Source organism: Ranitomeya variabilis, chromosome 6 (assembly GCF_051348905.1).
Source record: "Ranitomeya variabilis isolate aRanVar5 chromosome 6, aRanVar5.hap1, whole genome shotgun sequence".
Taxonomy (NCBI): domain Eukaryota; kingdom Metazoa; phylum Chordata; class Amphibia; order Anura; family Dendrobatidae; genus Ranitomeya; species Ranitomeya variabilis.
In genome coordinates this window covers 449640614-449659831 of record NC_135237.1, presented here as the reverse complement: position 1 = coordinate 449659831, position 19218 = coordinate 449640614, and the positions used below count along the sequence as shown (strand labels likewise).

Below are 19218 nucleotides of genomic sequence, written 5' to 3'. Positions count from 1 at the left end.
GGGAGCATAAATCACACACTGACCCACGCCACATACCCACTCATTCACGCTGACACCACTTACCGAATACACGGGCGATGAGTCCTGGAAATGTTAACACTAATAATGTCTACCACTAATAAGGCTCACACACCTTAGGCTATGAATTATTTTAGAACATTCAAGGTTTAACTTATTAAAGTTTTATACTTTAATACAAAACGGTTCAGTTCTTACAGTAAGAAAAAGGTATAAAAATATGATAATAAAAAGACATACAACTTATGCTAAACAGTATAAAAATAAACAGGAGAAAACTTACAGAAATCATCAAACTGGTAGTTTGCTTTCTGCTCCCTGAGGGGGGGGTGAATGGACTTGGTGGAACACATCAGCGTCTCAGGCTGCCCTCACATGTGAACACGTTTCTCTGTATACAGCCCTAATTTATAGCTTTGGTCTGGAGGTCAGGTTTCTAGACCAGCCCCTCAGGTTAATATCATAATTGCTTGTTTTTTTATTGGACCACGGCCGCGCCCCCCAATGAATATATTATGTTATCTTGAGATCCTTTGTGTAAAAGTTCTCACAGAGATAATATCAGGCCATAATTAACATCTCTCTTCCAAGATCTAGGAGGTGTCAAATGTTACCTTTCTTCTTGGCTTCCAGCAGGACCCCCTGGTGAGATTGGAGACAGAAGTCTACTTGTCTCAGGAAAATGCATATTAACACCTGGGTGCGACCTGCAGCTTTTCAAGACAGATGTTACATTATTGCCAGTGACACAATAAATCTATACATAGTCCACTGCACACACATATATAAACACATATTTCAATACAGTTTCCATCATTTTCAGATGTTTTTAGACCTTAAAAGGACCCCGGGGGGGTCGCGGTAAAAATGCTCGGGTTTCCCATAGACTTACATTGGGCTCATTGCTCGGGTCAAGTACCCGAGTATTCCAAATTTCTCGACATGAGCAGCCAAGCATTTTAGTGCTCGCTCATCACTGGTTAAAAGCTGACCATCGATTTCACATTTTTACAACACCATTTTTTTTTAGGCACCACATCACATTTGAAGTCACTTTGAGGGGTCTATATGATAGAAAATACCCAAAAGTGACACCATTCTAAATACTGCACTCCTCAAGGTGTGCAAAACCACATTCAAGAAGTTTATTAACCCTTCTGGTGCTTCACAGGAATTTTTGAATGTTTCACTAAGTGTTTCACTAAAGTTTATAGCGCCCGGGCGTGAAAATAAAAAAATCATATTTTTTCAACAAACATGATATTTTAGTCCCCAATTATTTTATTATCCCAAGGGTAACAGGAGAAATTGGACCCCAAAAGTTGTTGTGTAATTTGTCCTGAGTACACTGACACCCTATATGTAGGGGTAAACCACTGTTTGGGAGCATGGTAGAGCTTGGAAGGGAAGGAGCACCGTTTGACTTTTTCAATGAGAATTGCCTGAAATTGAGTTCAGACGCCATGTCGCGTTTGGAAAGCCCCTGATGTGCCTAAACAGTGGAAACCCCCCAATTCTAGCTTCAAACCTAACCCCAACACACCCCTTACCCTAATCCCAACCCTAACCATAACCCTAACCACAAACCTAAAACTAACACACCCCTAACCCTAATCCCAACCCTAACCCTAATACCAACCGTAATCCTAACTTTAGCCCCAACCCTAACCCTAATGGGAAAATGGAAATAAATACATTTTATTTTATTTTATTATTTTTCCATAACTAAGGAGGTGATAAAGGGGGGTTTGATTTACTATTTATAAAAGGTTTTTTCAGTGGGTTTTTATGTTTGGCAGCTGTCACACACTAAAAGATGCTTTTTATTGCAAAAAATTGTTTTGCATCACCACATTTTGAGTGTTATAATTTTTCCATATTTTGGCCCACAGAGTCATGCGAGGTCTTGTTTTTTGCGGGACGAGTTGACGTTTTTATTGGTACCATTTTCGGGCACATGACATTTTTTGATCGCTTTTTATTCCGATTTTTGGAAGGCAGAATGAGCAAAAACCAGCAATTCATGAATTTCTTTTGGGGGGCGTTTATACCATTCCGCATATGGTAAAATTGATAAAGCAGTTTTATTCTCTGGGTCAGTGCAATGACAGCGATACCTCATTTATATCATTTTCTTATGTTTTGGCTCTTTTATACAATAAAAACTATTTTTTATATAAAATAATTATTTTTGCTATAACTTTTTTATTTTTCCGGTGATGGAGCTGTGTTGGGTCTTGTTTTTTCAGGACAAGATGACATTTTCAGTGGTACCATGTTTATTTATATCTGTCTTTTTGATCGCGTTATTCCACTTTTTGTTCGGTGGTATGATGATAAAGTATTGTTTTTTGCCTTGGTTTTTTTTTATGGTGTTAACTAGTGGGTTATCTGGTTATCTAGTGGGACAGTTTTATAGGGTGGGTCGTTACAGACTTGGGGATACCAAATATGTGTACTTTTATTGTTTAGATTTTATTTTTCACTCAGATATTTATTTATCGATAGAATAAATATATATTTTTTATTATAATTTTTCATAATTTTTAAAAATATTATTACAATTATTTTTTTTTTTTTTTAATTAATTCTTAGTTTTACACTGTGTCCCACTATGGGACAATCATTTTGTGAAGGCTGATCACTTCTATAGCATGCAGATCTGCATGCTACAGAAGCTGTCAGCACTGCAGCTTCTGTGCACTAACCTTAGAGACTTTCTGACTTGCATTGCGCATGACAGGAAGTCTCTCAGCTCTGGAGACTCAGATTTCATCATGACGACATTGGGTCTCCATGGCAACGATCGGGACCCCACGGAGTGCCGCGGGGTCTCCGATCCAAAGGCAGAGGGGCTGTTAGTCCCTGTGCCGGCTCCGGAACGCTGTGATCATGTTTGATCACAGTGTTTCAGGGGTTAAAGTGCAGGGAGCGATCCATGACCGCTCCTGGTGCTTAGTGCCGGGTGTCAGCTGTGAGAATCAGCTGACACCTGGCCCGATCGGCTGAGCTCCCCCGGTCAGTGCAGCCGATCGGTAATGACGTACTATTCCATCCATGGGAAGTAAGTCCCAGGTCACATGGACGGATTAGTATGTTGTTATGGACCTGGTGGTTAGGAGCACCCGGAATGACCTGATGAGTAAACTCAAAATCGGGACTAGCTCTGGGGAAGTGGGAACTCTACTGACCGCAAACCCTACTCCTATCACACACACTAGAAATAGCCGTGGAGCGTACCTAACTCTCCCTAGACGCCTCTTCACAGCCTAAGAGCTAACTACCCCTAAAGATAGAAATAGAAGCCTTACCTTGCCTCAGAGAAATTCCCCAAAGGTAAAGGCAGCGCCCCACATATATTGACTGTGAGTTAAGAGGAAAGTCACAAACACAGGAATGAAACAGGTTTTAGCAAAGGAGGCCAGACTTAACTAAATAGTCAGAGGAAAGAAAAGGGAACTATGCGGTCAGCACAAAAAACTACAAAAAAGCCATGCAGAGTAAGCAAAAAGACTCCCCACACCGACTCACGGTGTGGAGGTGCCACTCTGCACCCCCAGAGCTTCGAGCTAGCAAGGGAATGTCAAGATAGCAAGCTGGACTAGAATTTAGCAGTACTAAGAAATATATTCAGGAAGCAGTAACAACAAATGAACTAGCAAAGACTTAGCTTCTGCTGGAGTAGACAGGTCCTCAGAGAAGTCCAAGAGAGATCTGAACCAATACTGAGACATTGACAGCTGGCATGAAGTAACGATCTGAGTGGAGTTAAATAGGGAAGCTAGCATAGCAATAAACGAGGGCAGCTGATAAAGCCAACCTCAGTGACCAGCAGTTCCGCTCGAAGCCACCAGAGGGAGTCCAAGAGCAGAACTAACCAAAGTACCATTCATGACCACAGGAGGGAGTCCGAGAACGGAATTCACAACAGTATGTCAAATGTCAGAAAGGGGTTAATTAAAATAAACATACAGAAAAACTCCTTTATTTGAGAAAAACACTCCCCACCCTCTTTTAACTAAAAATCCATTTATCCCATGAAGAGGCCAACTCTGTTTCATCTGTGTGTGTCTTTATTTAATTCTCACTATGGGGTTAGTAATGGGGGCATCTTATAGATGCCTCTCCATTTCTAATCTTTGGGCTTGATGTCAGCTGACATTACAAAGCGGACATCAATCCCACAAATATTACCTTGCCACCGCACCAGGGCAAGTGAGAAGATAGATGCGCCTTTTCTGGAATGGCTGAGAGCTGCTATTTTTAACGCTGAGGAGGGCCAATATCCATGGCCGCTTTCAAATCTGAGAACACTAGCCCCCAGCTGTCCGCTTTAACTTGGCTAGTTGTCAAAGATGGAGGGGCCCCCACTCTGTTTTTTACATTATTTATTTACATAATTTAAAAAAGGGCATGTGACCCCTTTATTTTTGCTAACCAGCCAATATAAAGCTGACAGTTGAGGGCTTGATTTATTTGCGCTGGTTAGCAAAAATAGAGGTGACCCCATGATGTTTTTTCAAATTATATATTTATTTATTTATTTATTCATTTAAATCGCACAGCAAAATACACCCACGCTGCACTAAAGTTTGGGGTGTAGGAAGTGTATTTTCTGCAACCAAACAAAGCTTGATGAAAAGGCTGCGATCCAATCCCCAAGCTTTATATGTGAGGACACTTCCTGCTCCATCACAGCTATGACAAGTAATGGAATGGCTGTGATTGGGTGGAGTAGCACATGAGATAGCCTGTATAAAGACAGGATCATGGATTGCTAATATCAGCATTGTATGAGAGGAGAATAGAGTGCCATACAGCCTAATCCATACAGCCCCCATATTTGTTTGTATACAGCCTAATTGCAGTCTTGGATACAGTGAATATCCAGCCTGGTGTATTGTACCTGTCCAGCCAGGTGCTCAGTGCACTTCCAGCCTTATATGTTGTGCCCATTCAGCCTGGAGCACAATGCACTTGCATCCTTGTATACTGTGTCCATGCAGTCTGGTGAACAGTGCAATAACAGCTTTGTGTATTGTGCCCGTTCAGCCTGGTGCATAGTGCACTTACAGCTTTGCATATTATGCCTGTCCAGCCTATTCCACTTCAAGCGTGGTGTATAGTGCCCGTAAATATGAAGAGAGCATCAAATAAGGGACATGGTCGTGGTGTTGCTAGTGGTGATAATGGAGCTGCTGCAGGAAGGGTACGTGGTCTTTCGGTGCATGCTATGTGCCTAGTGACAAAACGCCTTCCTCTGGTGCAAGTAGGTGCCAGGACATTCATAATCTTTTTGTAGGCCTGAGTCATGCTGGTTGCTGCCACTGCACCTCAAACCTGGCCGGGTGGTGTGCAATAACAGGCAAAATCTGGTAGCAGCTCTGGGACTAGCCATACTGACATACATACCTTGCCTGGCACATGTGCTTAATTTGCAGACCTTCCTCAAAAATGACCCAGATATGTCTGATCTGCTGGTGAAAGTGCGGGCAGTATGTGCGCACTTTCAGCGTTCTCACCCTGCTCCTACTCGCCTGTCTGCATTGCAGCACCAATTCTGTCTTCCTGCTCGCTGCCTCATATGTGATGTATCAACAAGGTGCTACTCCACCCTGCATATGCTGGAGAGGCTGTGTGAGCAGCAGCAGGCAATAGTGAAATTCCAGCTGCAGCACTCATGAGTAAGTCGCTCGACTCAACAACCCCACTTCACCACCAGTGAGTGGGTCTCCATCTCCATGTGGGACGTGTGTGGCATTTTGCGGTGCTTTGAATATTCCACCACCATTGCCAGCATTGATAACACCATCATCAGCTCTACAATACCACTTATATGCCTGCTGCAAACAACACTGCAGACAATGATGCATGAGGTAGTGGTGCCGGAAGAAGGGGAGCAGGAGGGACAGGGACCATTTTCAACATCATCAGGCCAGTCATCCACACATGGCTTGGGGGGTGGGTTGTTGTACCAACAGCAGCCAGGTACACAAGTGTCCAGCCAGGGGGACAGTTTTGGAGGAGGATGAGTAGGAAAAACAGTAGGAAAAACAGGCATGTTCACAGCAGGGTGGCTCTCAGATCAGCTCACAGGCATCACTGGAGCATGTCTGGAAAATAGTGAGGACCCAAACTATACATCTGCCATGAGGACAGCTTATCTTTGCATCTGGGCAGCCTGGCACAGATGAACCAATATATGCTGCAGTGCCAGTGCAATGACAGCCAAGTTGCCTGTATTGTCACCAGTGCAGATTCCTGCTGGATGCCTGGTACAAGGACAATGTACAATCATTGTTTCCATGACTGGAGTGGGATCTAAAAATGTATCAATACAAGAACACACTGGCAGGCAAACTACTAATGGCTTTCCCATCTGACAACAGTAAGGCTTCTTTCACACTAGTGTCGGGCTCGGTCCGTCGCAGTGCGTCGGGCCGAGGTCCCCGACGCTAGCGTTGTCTCCGCCGCACAACGGGTGCACCGGATGCATTTTTCCAGTGCATCCGCTGCCCCATTGTGAGGTGCGGGGAAGTGCGGGGAGGTGGGGGCGGAGTTCCGGCCGCGCATGCGCGGTCGGAAAAAGCGGACCGTCGGGAGCAAAAAACGTTACATGTAGCGTTTTTTGCTCCCGACGCTCCGCCACTGCACGACGCATCCGTCGCACGACGGGTGCGACGTGTGGCAATCCGTCACAATGCGTTGCTTAATGTTAATCAATGGTGAAAAAACGCATCCTGCAAACACTTTTGCAGGATGCGTTTTTTCGGCAAAACTACGCATTGTGACGGAATGCAGTTAACGCTAGTGTGAAAGTAGCCTAACTCAGTGGAACATCAAAGCACAGGTGGACAAGGAAGTCACCAACACAGCTGTGGCACCACCACCAAATTGAAAGGCAGGGATAGCATGGTTGCAATTTGGCAGAAATGTATGAGCACGCCACAACATCTGGCACCACAATGTGATACTGCCTGTAGCAGCAGGAGGCGATGTTTCATCAACATGGTGGAAGAGTACATGTCCACAGATATCCACGTACTAACTGTCCCATTTAACTATTGGGTGCCCAAATTGGACACATGGCCAGAGCTTGGAGGTGCTGGCCTGCCCTGCAGCAAGTGTCATGTCAGAGTGTGTCTTTAGCACCGCAGGTGGTGTCATCACATATAGGCGAATCAACCTCTCCACAGACAACATGGGGAAACTAACATTCATAAAAATGAATCAGGGATGACAATACAGGACTTCTCCATTCCTTTGGCTGACTAAACAATTACACCAGCCACCCTTTGCGACGGTTACGCTCTAATTTGTATTTGTTCCATTTTGTTGCTTCCCCAAATTTGAGCAAAATAAAAATTAAATAAAACAGTGTTGTCCCCTCCCCCATATTCATGTCCACCCACACCACCACTTCCTACTCCACTTGGACCTTTGCTTCATGGTTCAATTTTTGCTATTTATTTTTTGGCTGTTATTTTACGTAATTTTTCTAAAAAAGTGTTCCCCTCTCTTCCTTCCATGTCTACCTTCACCACCTCCTCCATTTGGGCCTCTGCCTCATGGTTCAATTTAATTTTTTTTTGTCTCTGTTTTTTTAAAATCATTAGTTAGTCATCTGGAATGTCATTGATTGGTAATTGCAAAGGGTGCTGCCAGGAGCTGACTTTGATGATTTGCATTGAGCATGGCAGAACATTCCTCAGAAAACCATTAAAAACCTCATTGATTACATGCCAAACTGTGTAACTGTGAGTTTTTCTGTGTGTGGCATTCATACTTGATACTGAATAAATTGAAATGTTTATGAAAACTAGATTCCACTTTTTCACCACTTGCCTACAATAACATGTTTATCCAGGGGTGTAAACTAACAGCTTGGGAACCCTGTGCAAGAAATGTGTTGGGATTCTTCTCCTTTTTTGGCAGCAAAGCTAGAGACTATATATATAGTTAACAAGGACTGACATAGCGGATATCCTTATAACATCTGAAATTGCATTACGCAATAAGAGTCACTCCTAATGGGAACATAATACCTACACGGGAGAGAGGAGTTCAGGACTCATATAACCACACGGGGCCAACCACAAATCTGATTGCATATAAATTTTATTAAGTTCAACATAGACATAGAATACAAAAGAACAAAGGAGCACATACAGGCCCAATATATATACAAATACATTTTTATGGACGAGTGTCTAGAAGGGGATGAAAGAGCAAAAAACAGTATGCACAATGGCTGCAAGGAATCACCCCTGAAAAATGGGTCAGGAAAAGGTTAAAACCTACTAATGTGTTAGTCCTGTACCCATAGTAGTGAACCGCAAGACCAGAAATCCACCATAAATAATATATTACAGGTCCAGTGCAGAAACCTGAATCTATACAAGCATCTGGCCATTCATCAATAAATGGAATAGTCCTATTGCCGTCCTAGAGAGAGTGCTCATGCTAAAGTGCAGTTGTGCAGGACAGCAGCGGTTAGAGACAAAACTTACCCATATCAGAGGGTGAGAGCACACTATGCATACAGCATGCCCCAATGCGCATTTCGCGTTGCTTTCTTCTTAGGGGGGCAGTATATATACACTCACCGGCCACTTTATTAGGTACACCATGCTAGTAACGGGTTGGACCCCCTTTTGCCTTCAGAACTGCCTCAATTCTTCATGGCATAGATTCAACAAGGTGCTGGAAGCATTCCTCAGAGGTTTTGGTCCATATTGACATGATGGCATCACACAGTTGCCGCAGATTTGTCGGCTGCACATCCCAAAGATGCTCCATACAAGGCAGGATGGATCCATGCTTTCATGTTGTTTACGCCAAATTCTGACCCTACCATCCGAATGTCGCAGCAGAAATCGAGACTCATCAGACCAAGCAACGTTTTTCCAATCTTCTACTGTCCAATTTCGATGAGCTTGTACAAATTGTAGCCTCAGTTTCCTGTTCTTAGCTGAAAGGAGTGGTACCCAGTGTGGTCTTCTGCTGCTGTAGCCCATCTGCCTCAAAGTTCGACGCACTGTGCGTTCAGAGATGCTCTTAGGCCTACCTTGGTTGTAACGGGGGGCGATTTGAGTCACTGTTGCCTTTCTATCAGCTCGAACCAGTCTGCCCATTCTCCTCTGACCTCTGGCATCAACAAGGCATTTCCGCCCACAGAACTGCCGCTCACTGGATTTTTTTTCTTTTTCGGACCATTCTCTGTAAACCCTAGAGATGGTTGTGCGTGAAAATCCCAGTAGATCAGCAGTTTCTGAAATACTCAGACCAGCCCTTCTGGCACCAACAACCATGCCACGTTCAAAGGCACTCAAATCACCTTTCTTCCCCATACTGATGCTCGGTTTGAACTGCAGGAGATTGTCTTGACCATGTCTACATGCCTAAATGCACTGAGTTGCCGCCATGTGATTGGCTGATTAGAAATTAAGTGTTAACAAGAAGTTGGACAGGTGTACCTAATAAAGTGGCCGGTGAGTGTATATATATAGTTTTTTCCAAATGAAGGTAACATTAAATGATTCAGAAATACATTCTATACATTTTTAATGTGGTAAATGACTATTCTAGTTGCAAATGTCTGGTTTGTAATGCAATATCTTCATAGGTGTATAGAGGCCCATTTCCAACAACCATCACTCCAGTGTTCTTATGGTACTTTGTGCTTGCTAACTGTGTAAGAAGGCTAATGGATGGTTAGAATACCCTTGAAAACCCTTGTGCAAGTATGTTAGCACAGCTAAAAACAGTTTGGCTGATTAGAGAACATATAAACCTGAACTTCCTATGAGCTAGTTGAGAATCTGGAGCATTACATTTGTTGGTTCCATTAAACTCTCAAAATGGCCAGAAGAAAAGAATTTTCATGTGAAACTCAACAGTCTATTCTTGTTCTTAGAAATGAAGGCTATTCCTTGTGAGAAATTGCCAAGAAACTGAAGATTTCTTACAACGGTGTGTATTACTCTCTTCAGAGGAGAACACAAACAGGCTCTAACCAGAGTAGAAAAAGAAGTGGGAGGCCCCGCTGCACAACTGAGCAACAAGACAAGTACATTAGAGTCTGTAGTTTGAGAAATCGATGCCTCACAGGTCCTCAGCTGACAGCTTCATTAAATAGAACACGCAAAACGCCAGTGTCAACCTCTACAGTGAAGAGGTGACTCCCAGATGCTGGCCTTCAGGGCAGAGTGGCAAAGAAAAAGCCATTTCTGAGACTGGCTAATAAAAGGAAAATATTAATATGGGCAAAAGAACAGAGACATTGGACAGAGGAAGATTGGAAAAAAGTGTTATGGACAGACGAATCCAAGTTTGAGGTGTTTGGATCTCACAGAAAAACATTTGTGAGACACAGAACAATTGAAAAGATGCTGGAAGAGTGCCTGACACCACCTGTCAAGCATGGTGGAGGTAATGTGATGGTCTGGGGTTGCTTTGCTGCTAGTAAAGTGGGAGATTTGTACAAGGTAAAAGGGATTTTGAATAAGGAAGGCTATCACTCCATTTTTGCAACGCCATGCCATACCCTGTGGACAGCGCTTGATTGGAGCCAATTTCATCCTACAACAGGACAATGACCCAAAGCACACCTCCAAATAATGCAAGAACTATTTAGGGAAGAAGCAGGCAGCTGGTATTCTATCTGTAATGGAGTGGCCAGCGCACTCACCAGATCTCAAACCCATTGAGCTGTTGTGGGAGCAGCTTGACCGTATGGTACGCAAAAAGTGCCCATCAACCAAACCAACTTGCAGGAGGGGCTTCTGGAAGCATGTGGTGAAATTTCTCCAGATTACCTCAGCAAATTAACTGGTAGAATGCCAAAGGTCTGCAATGCTGTAATTGCTGCAAAGGGAGCATGCTTGATGAATGCAAAATTTGAAGGAGAAAATTATGATTTCAAATAAAAATCTTTTTTCTGAACCTTGTCAATGTCTGGACTAGATTTTCAATTCATTTGGCATCTCATTTGATTAATAAAAGTATGAGTTTTCATGGAAAACACAAAATTGTCTGGGTGACCCTAAGCTTTTGAACTGTAGAGTATATAATATATACACTCACCGGCCACTTTATTAGGTACACCATGCTAGTAACGGGTTGGACCCCCTTTTGCCTTCAGAACTGCCTCAATTCTTCATGGCATAGATTCAACAAGGTGCTGGAAGCATTCCTCAGAGATTTTGGTCCATATTGACATGATGGCATCACACAGTTGCCGCAGATTTGTCGGCTGCACATCCCAAAGATGCTCCATACAAGGCAGGATGGATCCATGCTTGCATGTTGTTTACGCCAAATTCTGACCCTACCATCCGAATGTCGCAGCAGAAATCGAGACTCATCAGACCAAGCAACGTTTTTCCAATCTTCTACTGTCCAATTTCGATGAGCTTGTACAAATTGTAGCCTCAGTTTCCTGTTCTTAGCTGAAAGGAGTGGTACCCGGTGTGGTCTTCTGCTGCTGTAGCCCATCTGCCTCAAAGTTCGACGCACTGTGCGTTCAGAGATGCTCTTAGGCCTACCTTGGTTGTAACGGGTGGCGATTTGAGTCACTGTTGCCTTTCTATCAGCTCGAACCAGTCTGCCCATTCTCCTCTGACCTCTGGCATCAACAAGGCATTTCCGCCCACAGAACTGCCGCTCACTGGATTTTTTTTCTTTTTCGGACCATTCTCTGTAAACCCTAGAGATGGTTGTGCGTGAAAATCCCAGTAGATCAGCAGTTTCTGAAATACTCAGACCAGCCCTTCTGGCACCAACAACCATGCCACGTTCAAAGGCACTCAAATCACCTTTCTTCCCCATACTGATGCTCGGTTTGAACTGCAGGAGATTGTCTTGACCATGTCTACATGCCTAAATGCACTGAGTTGCCGCCATGTGATTGGCTGATTAGAAATTAAGTGTTAACAAGAAGTTGGACAGGTGTACCTAATAAAGTGGCCAGTGAGTGTACACATATATATATATATATATATATATATATATATATATATATATATAATACATACAGTTGTGTGAAAAAGTGTTTGCCCCAATAGTAAAAAGTGCTTGTCATGTATGGTCCAGCCATCATTATAATAAATAGAGGTTTTTAAATAAGTTGCATGATCCTGTTATCAGCCAGTATAAGTCTAAGTTCAAATTACCAAGTGCTATTGGGTGCATGGAGGACGTAGACACATATGAATGGGAGGGATGAGATTCTGAGAAAAAAAATTAAAAAGAGGGAATTGGTAGAGTTAGATTAATGAAGTGAGGTGTTAGGCCTGTCTAAAGAGATGTGTTTTTAAAGCATGCTTACAAATGTGGAGGGTAGATATTAACCCCTTAACTGCTAGGGGTATTTCAGTTTTTACATTTCTGTCTTTTGCTCTCCTTCTTCCCAGAGCCATAGCGTTTTTTATTTTTCGGGACAAGTTGTACTTTTGAACAATACCATTGGTTTTAACATATCGTGTAATGGAAAACAGGAAAAAAATCCAAGTGTGGTGAAATTGCAAAAAAAGTGCAATTCCACAGTTGTTTCTTTTTTTTACCATGTTCACTAAATGTTAAAACTGACCTGCTATTATGATTCTCCAGGTCATTACAAGTTCACAGACACCAAACATGTCTAGATTTTTTTTTATTTTAGTGGTGAAAAAAAATTCCAAAATTTGCTAAAAAAAATGCCGTATTCTGAGACCTGTAGCGTTTCCATTTTTTGTGATCTGGGGCTGGGTGAGGGCTAACTTTTTGCGCACCGAGCTGATGTTTTTACTGATACCATGTTGATGTAGATATGATCTTTTGATAGCCTATTATTGCATATTACTGCAATGTAGCGGCGACCAAAAAAACCCGTCATTTTGGAGTTTTGCTTTTTTTTTCTCATTATGTCGTTTAGCGATCGAGTTAATTCTTTTTTTTCTATTGATACATCGGACGATTCTGAACACGGCAATACCAAATATGTGTATGTTTGATTTTTTTTATTCTTTTATTTTGAATGGATCGAAAGGGGGTGATTTGAACTTTTATATATTTTTTATTTTTAAAATATTTTTTAAAAATACTTTTTTTACTTTTTGCATGCTTCAATAATCTCCATGGGAGACTAGGAGCTGCAATACTTTGATCACTTCAGCTACATACAGGTGATGATCAGATCTCCTGCGTGTAGCAGAAATGCTCACTTGCTATGAGCGCCGACCACGGGGTGGCGCTCATAGCAATCTGGCATTGACAACCATAGAGGTCTGCTACAGACCTCTGGTTGTCATGCCAACCCATCAGTGACCCGCGATCATGTGAGGGGGTCACCGATGGGCGGGATTAACAATGCTCTTCCTGAAAGCATGAGTTAAATTCCGCTGTCAGAGACTGACAGCGGCATTTGACTAGTTAACAGCCGCAGGTGGATCACGATTCCACCTGTGACAATTGGAGGCACGTCAGCTGTATAGATCAGCTTTCATGTGACCAGAAAGGTGCAGACTCAGCGCCAGAGCCTGCACCAAGCAGGGAAAGTCCTTTGTGGGCGTACTATTACACCCCATGTCAGAAAGGGGTTAATAGGATCAAATTCCAGAAAACTGGCTCAGCATGAGAGACGTCTACGAGATGGCATTGGGAGAAGCAGATTATGGAGGATGTTAGTCTTAGATCAGTGGCAGAATGGAGAGCACAAGTAGGGTTGTAGACAAATATGAGGGAGGAGATACAGGATAGGGCAGAACTGTGGAGAGCTTTGTGGGTGAGAGAAACAAGTTTGTTTTGTATTCTGTAGCGAATGAGTAACCAGGGCAATGACTGGCACAAGGTGGAGTCATCAGGTAAGAGGCTGGACAAAAATATGACTATGGCTGCCTCATTCAGCACAGATTGGAGAGTAGAAAGCTTGGTAAAAGAGAGACTGGTCAGTAAAAAGTAATTGTTTTTGCAGTTTAAAAGATGAGAAAAGGTCAAATTCTGGAGATCTTTTTAAGATTAAGTTAGCATGAGCAAGTGAAAGATTGGATATAGGGAGTAAAGGAAAGTTGTGTGTCAAATATGACTCCAAGACAGCAAGCATGCTGCTGGGTAGTGATGGCTGAATCACCCAAGACAATTGCATTAACGAGTACAGGTATATTAGTAGAGAGAGGAAACGAGAAGTTCAGTTTTGGAGAGATTCAAATTCAGACAGAGGGGGGACATAATGTTAGAGACAGGATATGATGTTAGAGACTGAAGACTAGACGAGAGCCTGACAGTGCAGTGGGATCTGTGAGGGCCAGGAGAAGATTTGTATAATTTTTTTAAATTTTTTTTAACTCATGTCTACTAAGCTCTGGGTTTTTGAGAGACCCTAGAAAAGAATAAGACACGTTTGGTTGATTGAATTAGAGTGAGTGTGCTGACTTCGAATTTCAGCAAGTTCTCTAATCGCTAGTCAGAAATCACTGCAATTCTACAATGGTTTTGCTTACAGTTCATATTTGCTGAGACATTTGATATTATTTGCTATTTGAAACACTTATTTTAGTATTAACAATGGTAAAATCACGCTTTACACATATAAGAGTCTATAATGATACTTACATGCCTACAAATTGTTATGGCTTTGTTATACCGGATTATCTATACAAGGAATTACAGTTGGGGGTTAAATTGAAACTGGCTTGCTCATTTATTATCTTCACTGAGTGTGTTTCCGCAAGTGTTGCTGTTATAACAACATGAATAATTCTGAAACCACCTGTTGGCTCTGTCAATATGTTGTGTACCCTTGTGTGGGCAGGTATTGATAAACACCAGCTTTCATCCTTCTCAGATCATTTTAATGCTAACAAGTGCAAAGCTTTCTCACCACATGTCCTAGAAAAGAAAAAGATAACAGAAAATAAACTATGAGAATTTTGCATTTTTAACATGTGTGAGCTTTAATAGCAATTCCTAATTGTTTTCTTCAAGTGCATGTGCAGTGATTTATGTCTGTATCACAGGAAGCTCCCTCTTTGATATTCACATTGATTTCTTCTCATGTTTTCTTCTATTTTACAGTGGAAGAAGATTCCCTAGAACAAGAACTCAGGTAAAATAATAAACTACAATTTATAAAATATGTATTCCAAGGGAAATATGAGATGCATGAATTTTGTCAATCCATATGTCCTATACGGTATTTGCATATAACTCTTACATAATATTCATCAAAGGAGTTTTCCGAAAAACCCAAGTTATTCCTTATTCATTTACAACCCAATCCCGAGATTGGGATCTTGCAGTGCCCTGTCTTGAGTGAAGCGGATGTGTGCCTGCTCAGCCATCACTGAATTTATTGTCAATCGGACTGCTACTGTACACAGCTTTCTCAGGTGTAGACTGGATTAAAGGCTGAACATGCACATCTGATTGCCACAGTGGAGTTACTTGTGACAAGAAAGCACACCATTTCTGAATGACACTTCACATTTTTATCTCCTGTACAAAATATTATTCATCCTTGCTGACGCTTTCTAGTGCATTGAGAGTGAAGAAAAATGTGTAATTGTAATTCAAATGCAATAGGAAAGATGTAACCTACACCACATCACTGATTAATCACATCGAGTATGTTACAGCTTCTGCTGGCACCTCTGCTATATATCTCGACCCCCATCAATTTTTGTTCTGTATTTTTCATAGACTACTTCTCTCATCTTCTTCACTGCTGCAGTTGTACAACACATTGCTATCTGGAATATTTGTCCAGTGCTTTATAACTTTTAATTCCTTTTTTTATTGCTGAGCCATATTCTGTGACAAACTTTCACTTTAATACATCACTCTAAAATGACATCTGCATTCCCTGATATTCTTTCCTGATTGACTGCGCTGAACCATGTGAAATGATAGCTACAGTAAAAGGCAGTCCACACAATCACATCGGAGGTCATGCCAGCTTTCTGTGGCAATTTTCTATAAAAAGTCAGCACCATTTTTTTTTCGATTCCCTTGAATTGAAGCACAAATTGATTCAATTTGCCTAGATTTGTGAATTTTATAAAATGCAACTCGAATATGATTTACATGAAATCAACTTGCTTATCTATAATGCCCAACTGAACTGCTGAAGACCCTTAATGGCAATGATGTACCCTAGTGGCACTATCCTATTTCAGCAAAATATTGTATTCTACAAGAATAGCAAATTAGGCATATGGCGATACATGGATGCAGATGTGCAAAATAGGACCTCATTCTTGAGATTGATGTGAGTTCCAGAGGTAGATTTTTGGCACATTTTGATCTAAATGTGTAGCCCAATCTGCAAATGACAAGACACAATGGACATACAGACGTGGTCACAATTGTTGGTACCCCTCGTTTAATGACAGAAAAACCCACAATGGTCACAGAAATAACTTAAATCTGACAAAAGTAATAATAAATAAAAGAACTATGAAAATGAACAAATGAAAGTCAGATATTGCTTTTCAACCATGCTTCCACAGAATTTAAAAAAAAATTAAACTCATGAAATAGGCCTGGACAGAAATGATGGTACCCCTGAAAATAATGTGACAAAAGGTACATGGTAAATCAAGGTGTGTCCACTAACTAGCATCACAGGTGTCTACAATCTTGGAATCAGTGAGCGAGCCTGTATATAGGGCTACAGATACTCACTGTGCTGTTTGGTGACATGGTGTGTATCACACTCAACATGGACCAGAGGAAGTGAAGGAAGGAGTTATTTCAGGAGATTACAAAGAAAATTGTAGACAAACATGTTAAAGGTAAAAGTTACAAGACCATCATCAACTAGCTTGATGTTCCTGTGACTACAGTTACACATATTATTCAGAAATTTAAGATCCATGGGACTGTAGCCAACCTCCCTGCATGTGGCCACAGGAGGAAAATTGATGACAAATCAAAGAGATTGATAATACGAATGGTAACAAAAAAACCCTGAAAAACTTCTAAACAGATTAAAGGTGAACTTCAAGCTCAAGGAACATCAGTGTCAGATCGCACCATCCGTCGTTGTATGAAGCAAAGTGGACTTCATGAAAGATGATTAAGGAGGACAGCATTGCTGAAAAAAAGCATAAAAAAAGACTGGAATTTGCCAAACTACATGTTGACAAGCCACAAAGCTTCTGGGAGAATGTCCTATGGACAGATGAGACAAAAATGGAACTTTTTGGCAAAGTACATCAGCTCTATGTTCACAGACAGAAAAATTAAGCATATCAAGAAAAGAACACTGTCCCTACTGTAAAACATGGAGGAGGCTCTGTTATGTTTGGGGGCTGCTTTGCTGCATCTGGCACAGGGTGTCTAGAATCTGTGCAGGCTACAATGAAATCTCAAGACTATCAAGGGATTCTAGAGAGAAATGTGCTGCCCAGTGTCAGTCTCATTGACAGTTACAGGAATCGGTTGATTACAGTGATCGTCTCAAAAGGTTGTGCAACAAAATATTAAGTTAAGGGTGCAATCATTTCTGTCCAGGCCTATTTCATGAGTTTTACTTTTTAAAAATTCTGTAGAAGCATTGTTGAAAGGCAATGTTTGACTTTCATTTGTTCATTTTCATAGATTTTTTATTATTACTTTTGTCAGATTCACGTTATTTCTGTGACCATTGTGGCTTTTTCTGTCACGAGGGGTACCAACAATTTTGACTATGTGTGTATGTTATACTGGACATGGATATGCTTATACAACAGCACTCTGTGAACATCAACTCTTTACCAACATATAATATTGAGCTTGCATCTTTCCTGGCAGAAGATGGCTGTGTAATTCAACCATCATCTGCCTCTAACAGTCACGAGTGTGCTGCCCCGACAGTTCACTTGTTAAAGGGAACCTGTCACCCCCAAAATTGAGGGTGAGCTAAGCCCACTGGCATCAGGGGCTTATCTACAGCATTCTGTAATGCTGTAGATAAGCCCCCAATGGATCCTGAAAGATGAGAAAAAGAGGTTAGATTATACTCACCCAGGGGCAGTCCCGCTGCGGTCTGGTCCGGGGCCTCCCATCTTCTTATGATGACATCCTCTTCGTGTCTTCACGCTGTGGCTCCAGCTCAGCCGTACTTTGCCTGCCCTGTTGAGGGCAGAGCAAAGTACTGCAGAGCACAGGCGCTGGGAAAGGTCAGAGAGGCCCGGAGCCTGCGCACTGCAGTACTTTGCTCTGCCCGAGCCGCAGCATGAAGACAAAAAGAGGACGTCATCCTAAGAATATGGGAGGCCCCGGACCACGACACCCATCGGATCGAACCGCCTGCTCAGGTGAATATAATATAACCTCTTTTTCTCATCTTTCAGGATACATCGGGGGCTTATCTACAGCATTCCAGAATGCTGTAGATAAGCCCCTGATGCCGGTGGGCTTAGCTCACCTTCGATTTTGGGGGTGACAGTTTCCCTTAAAATGCCTATGTCAATCTCTGATAGGGTGATTTTTTTTGCCACATACAGCAGCGTTGTGGTATTACAAATAATTAGATGATCACAGGTGCCAATCTCTAAAGGGACTTCAAAATACAGGTAAAAAAATATGTTTTTTAAAAAATTTGATTTTTTTTTTTATTATAAATATAAGAGTTTAAATCACGACCCTTTTCCCCCATGAAAAATAAAAATATTTTAAAAAGATACACTAATGTGGTATCCCCCCCACACCCGTAAAATTCCCATTTATCAGAATATAAAATTATTTAGCCTTATTGATAAAGGCATTAATGAGGAAGAAAATCTATACCAGAATTGAGTTTTTTTGGCCACCACAACACCGCAGAAATTGCAATGAGAAGTGATCAAAACTTTGTATCCCAAATGGTATAAATAAAAACATCAGCTCAGAGCGCAAAAAGCAACCCTGAAAATGGCATCACAAGCAAAAAACTTTCTTTTCATTTACATGTTTAGTAACACTATCCTTGTACTGACCTGGAGAATAATATTTCCAAGTTATTGTTACTGTGTAATGAATGCTGTAAAAAGAAAAACACACAGAAAAATGGAATAATTTAGCTTTTTTTAAAAAATTTTGTTGCACTTGGAATTTTTTTCTAGCTTCCTAGAACATTACATGATCAAATCGATGATATAATTAAAAAGTACAGCAAGTCCTGAAAGAAAAAAAATATGTCTATTTCAACAAAAAAAAACGTAATGGCTCTTGAAAGAATGGAAGGAAAAAACAAAAGCGCAA

The 19218-nt window shown here is 41.6% G+C and overlaps 1 protein-coding gene across 3 annotated transcripts in view; it reads left to right on the top strand.

Annotated features, from left to right (window-relative positions):
- ST18 (ST18 C2H2C-type zinc finger transcription factor) overlaps window positions 1–19218 on the top strand; it is a 447256-nt gene that overhangs the window by 220548 nt on the left and 207490 nt on the right. For all 3 annotated transcript variants that reach the window (XM_077270483.1, XM_077270486.1, XM_077270485.1), the window contains exon 5: window positions 15070–15100. In XM_077270483.1, coding sequence (XP_077126598.1) covers window positions 15070–15100 — 31 coding nt within the window. The remainder of the gene's footprint in view (window positions 1–15069; window positions 15101–19218) is intronic.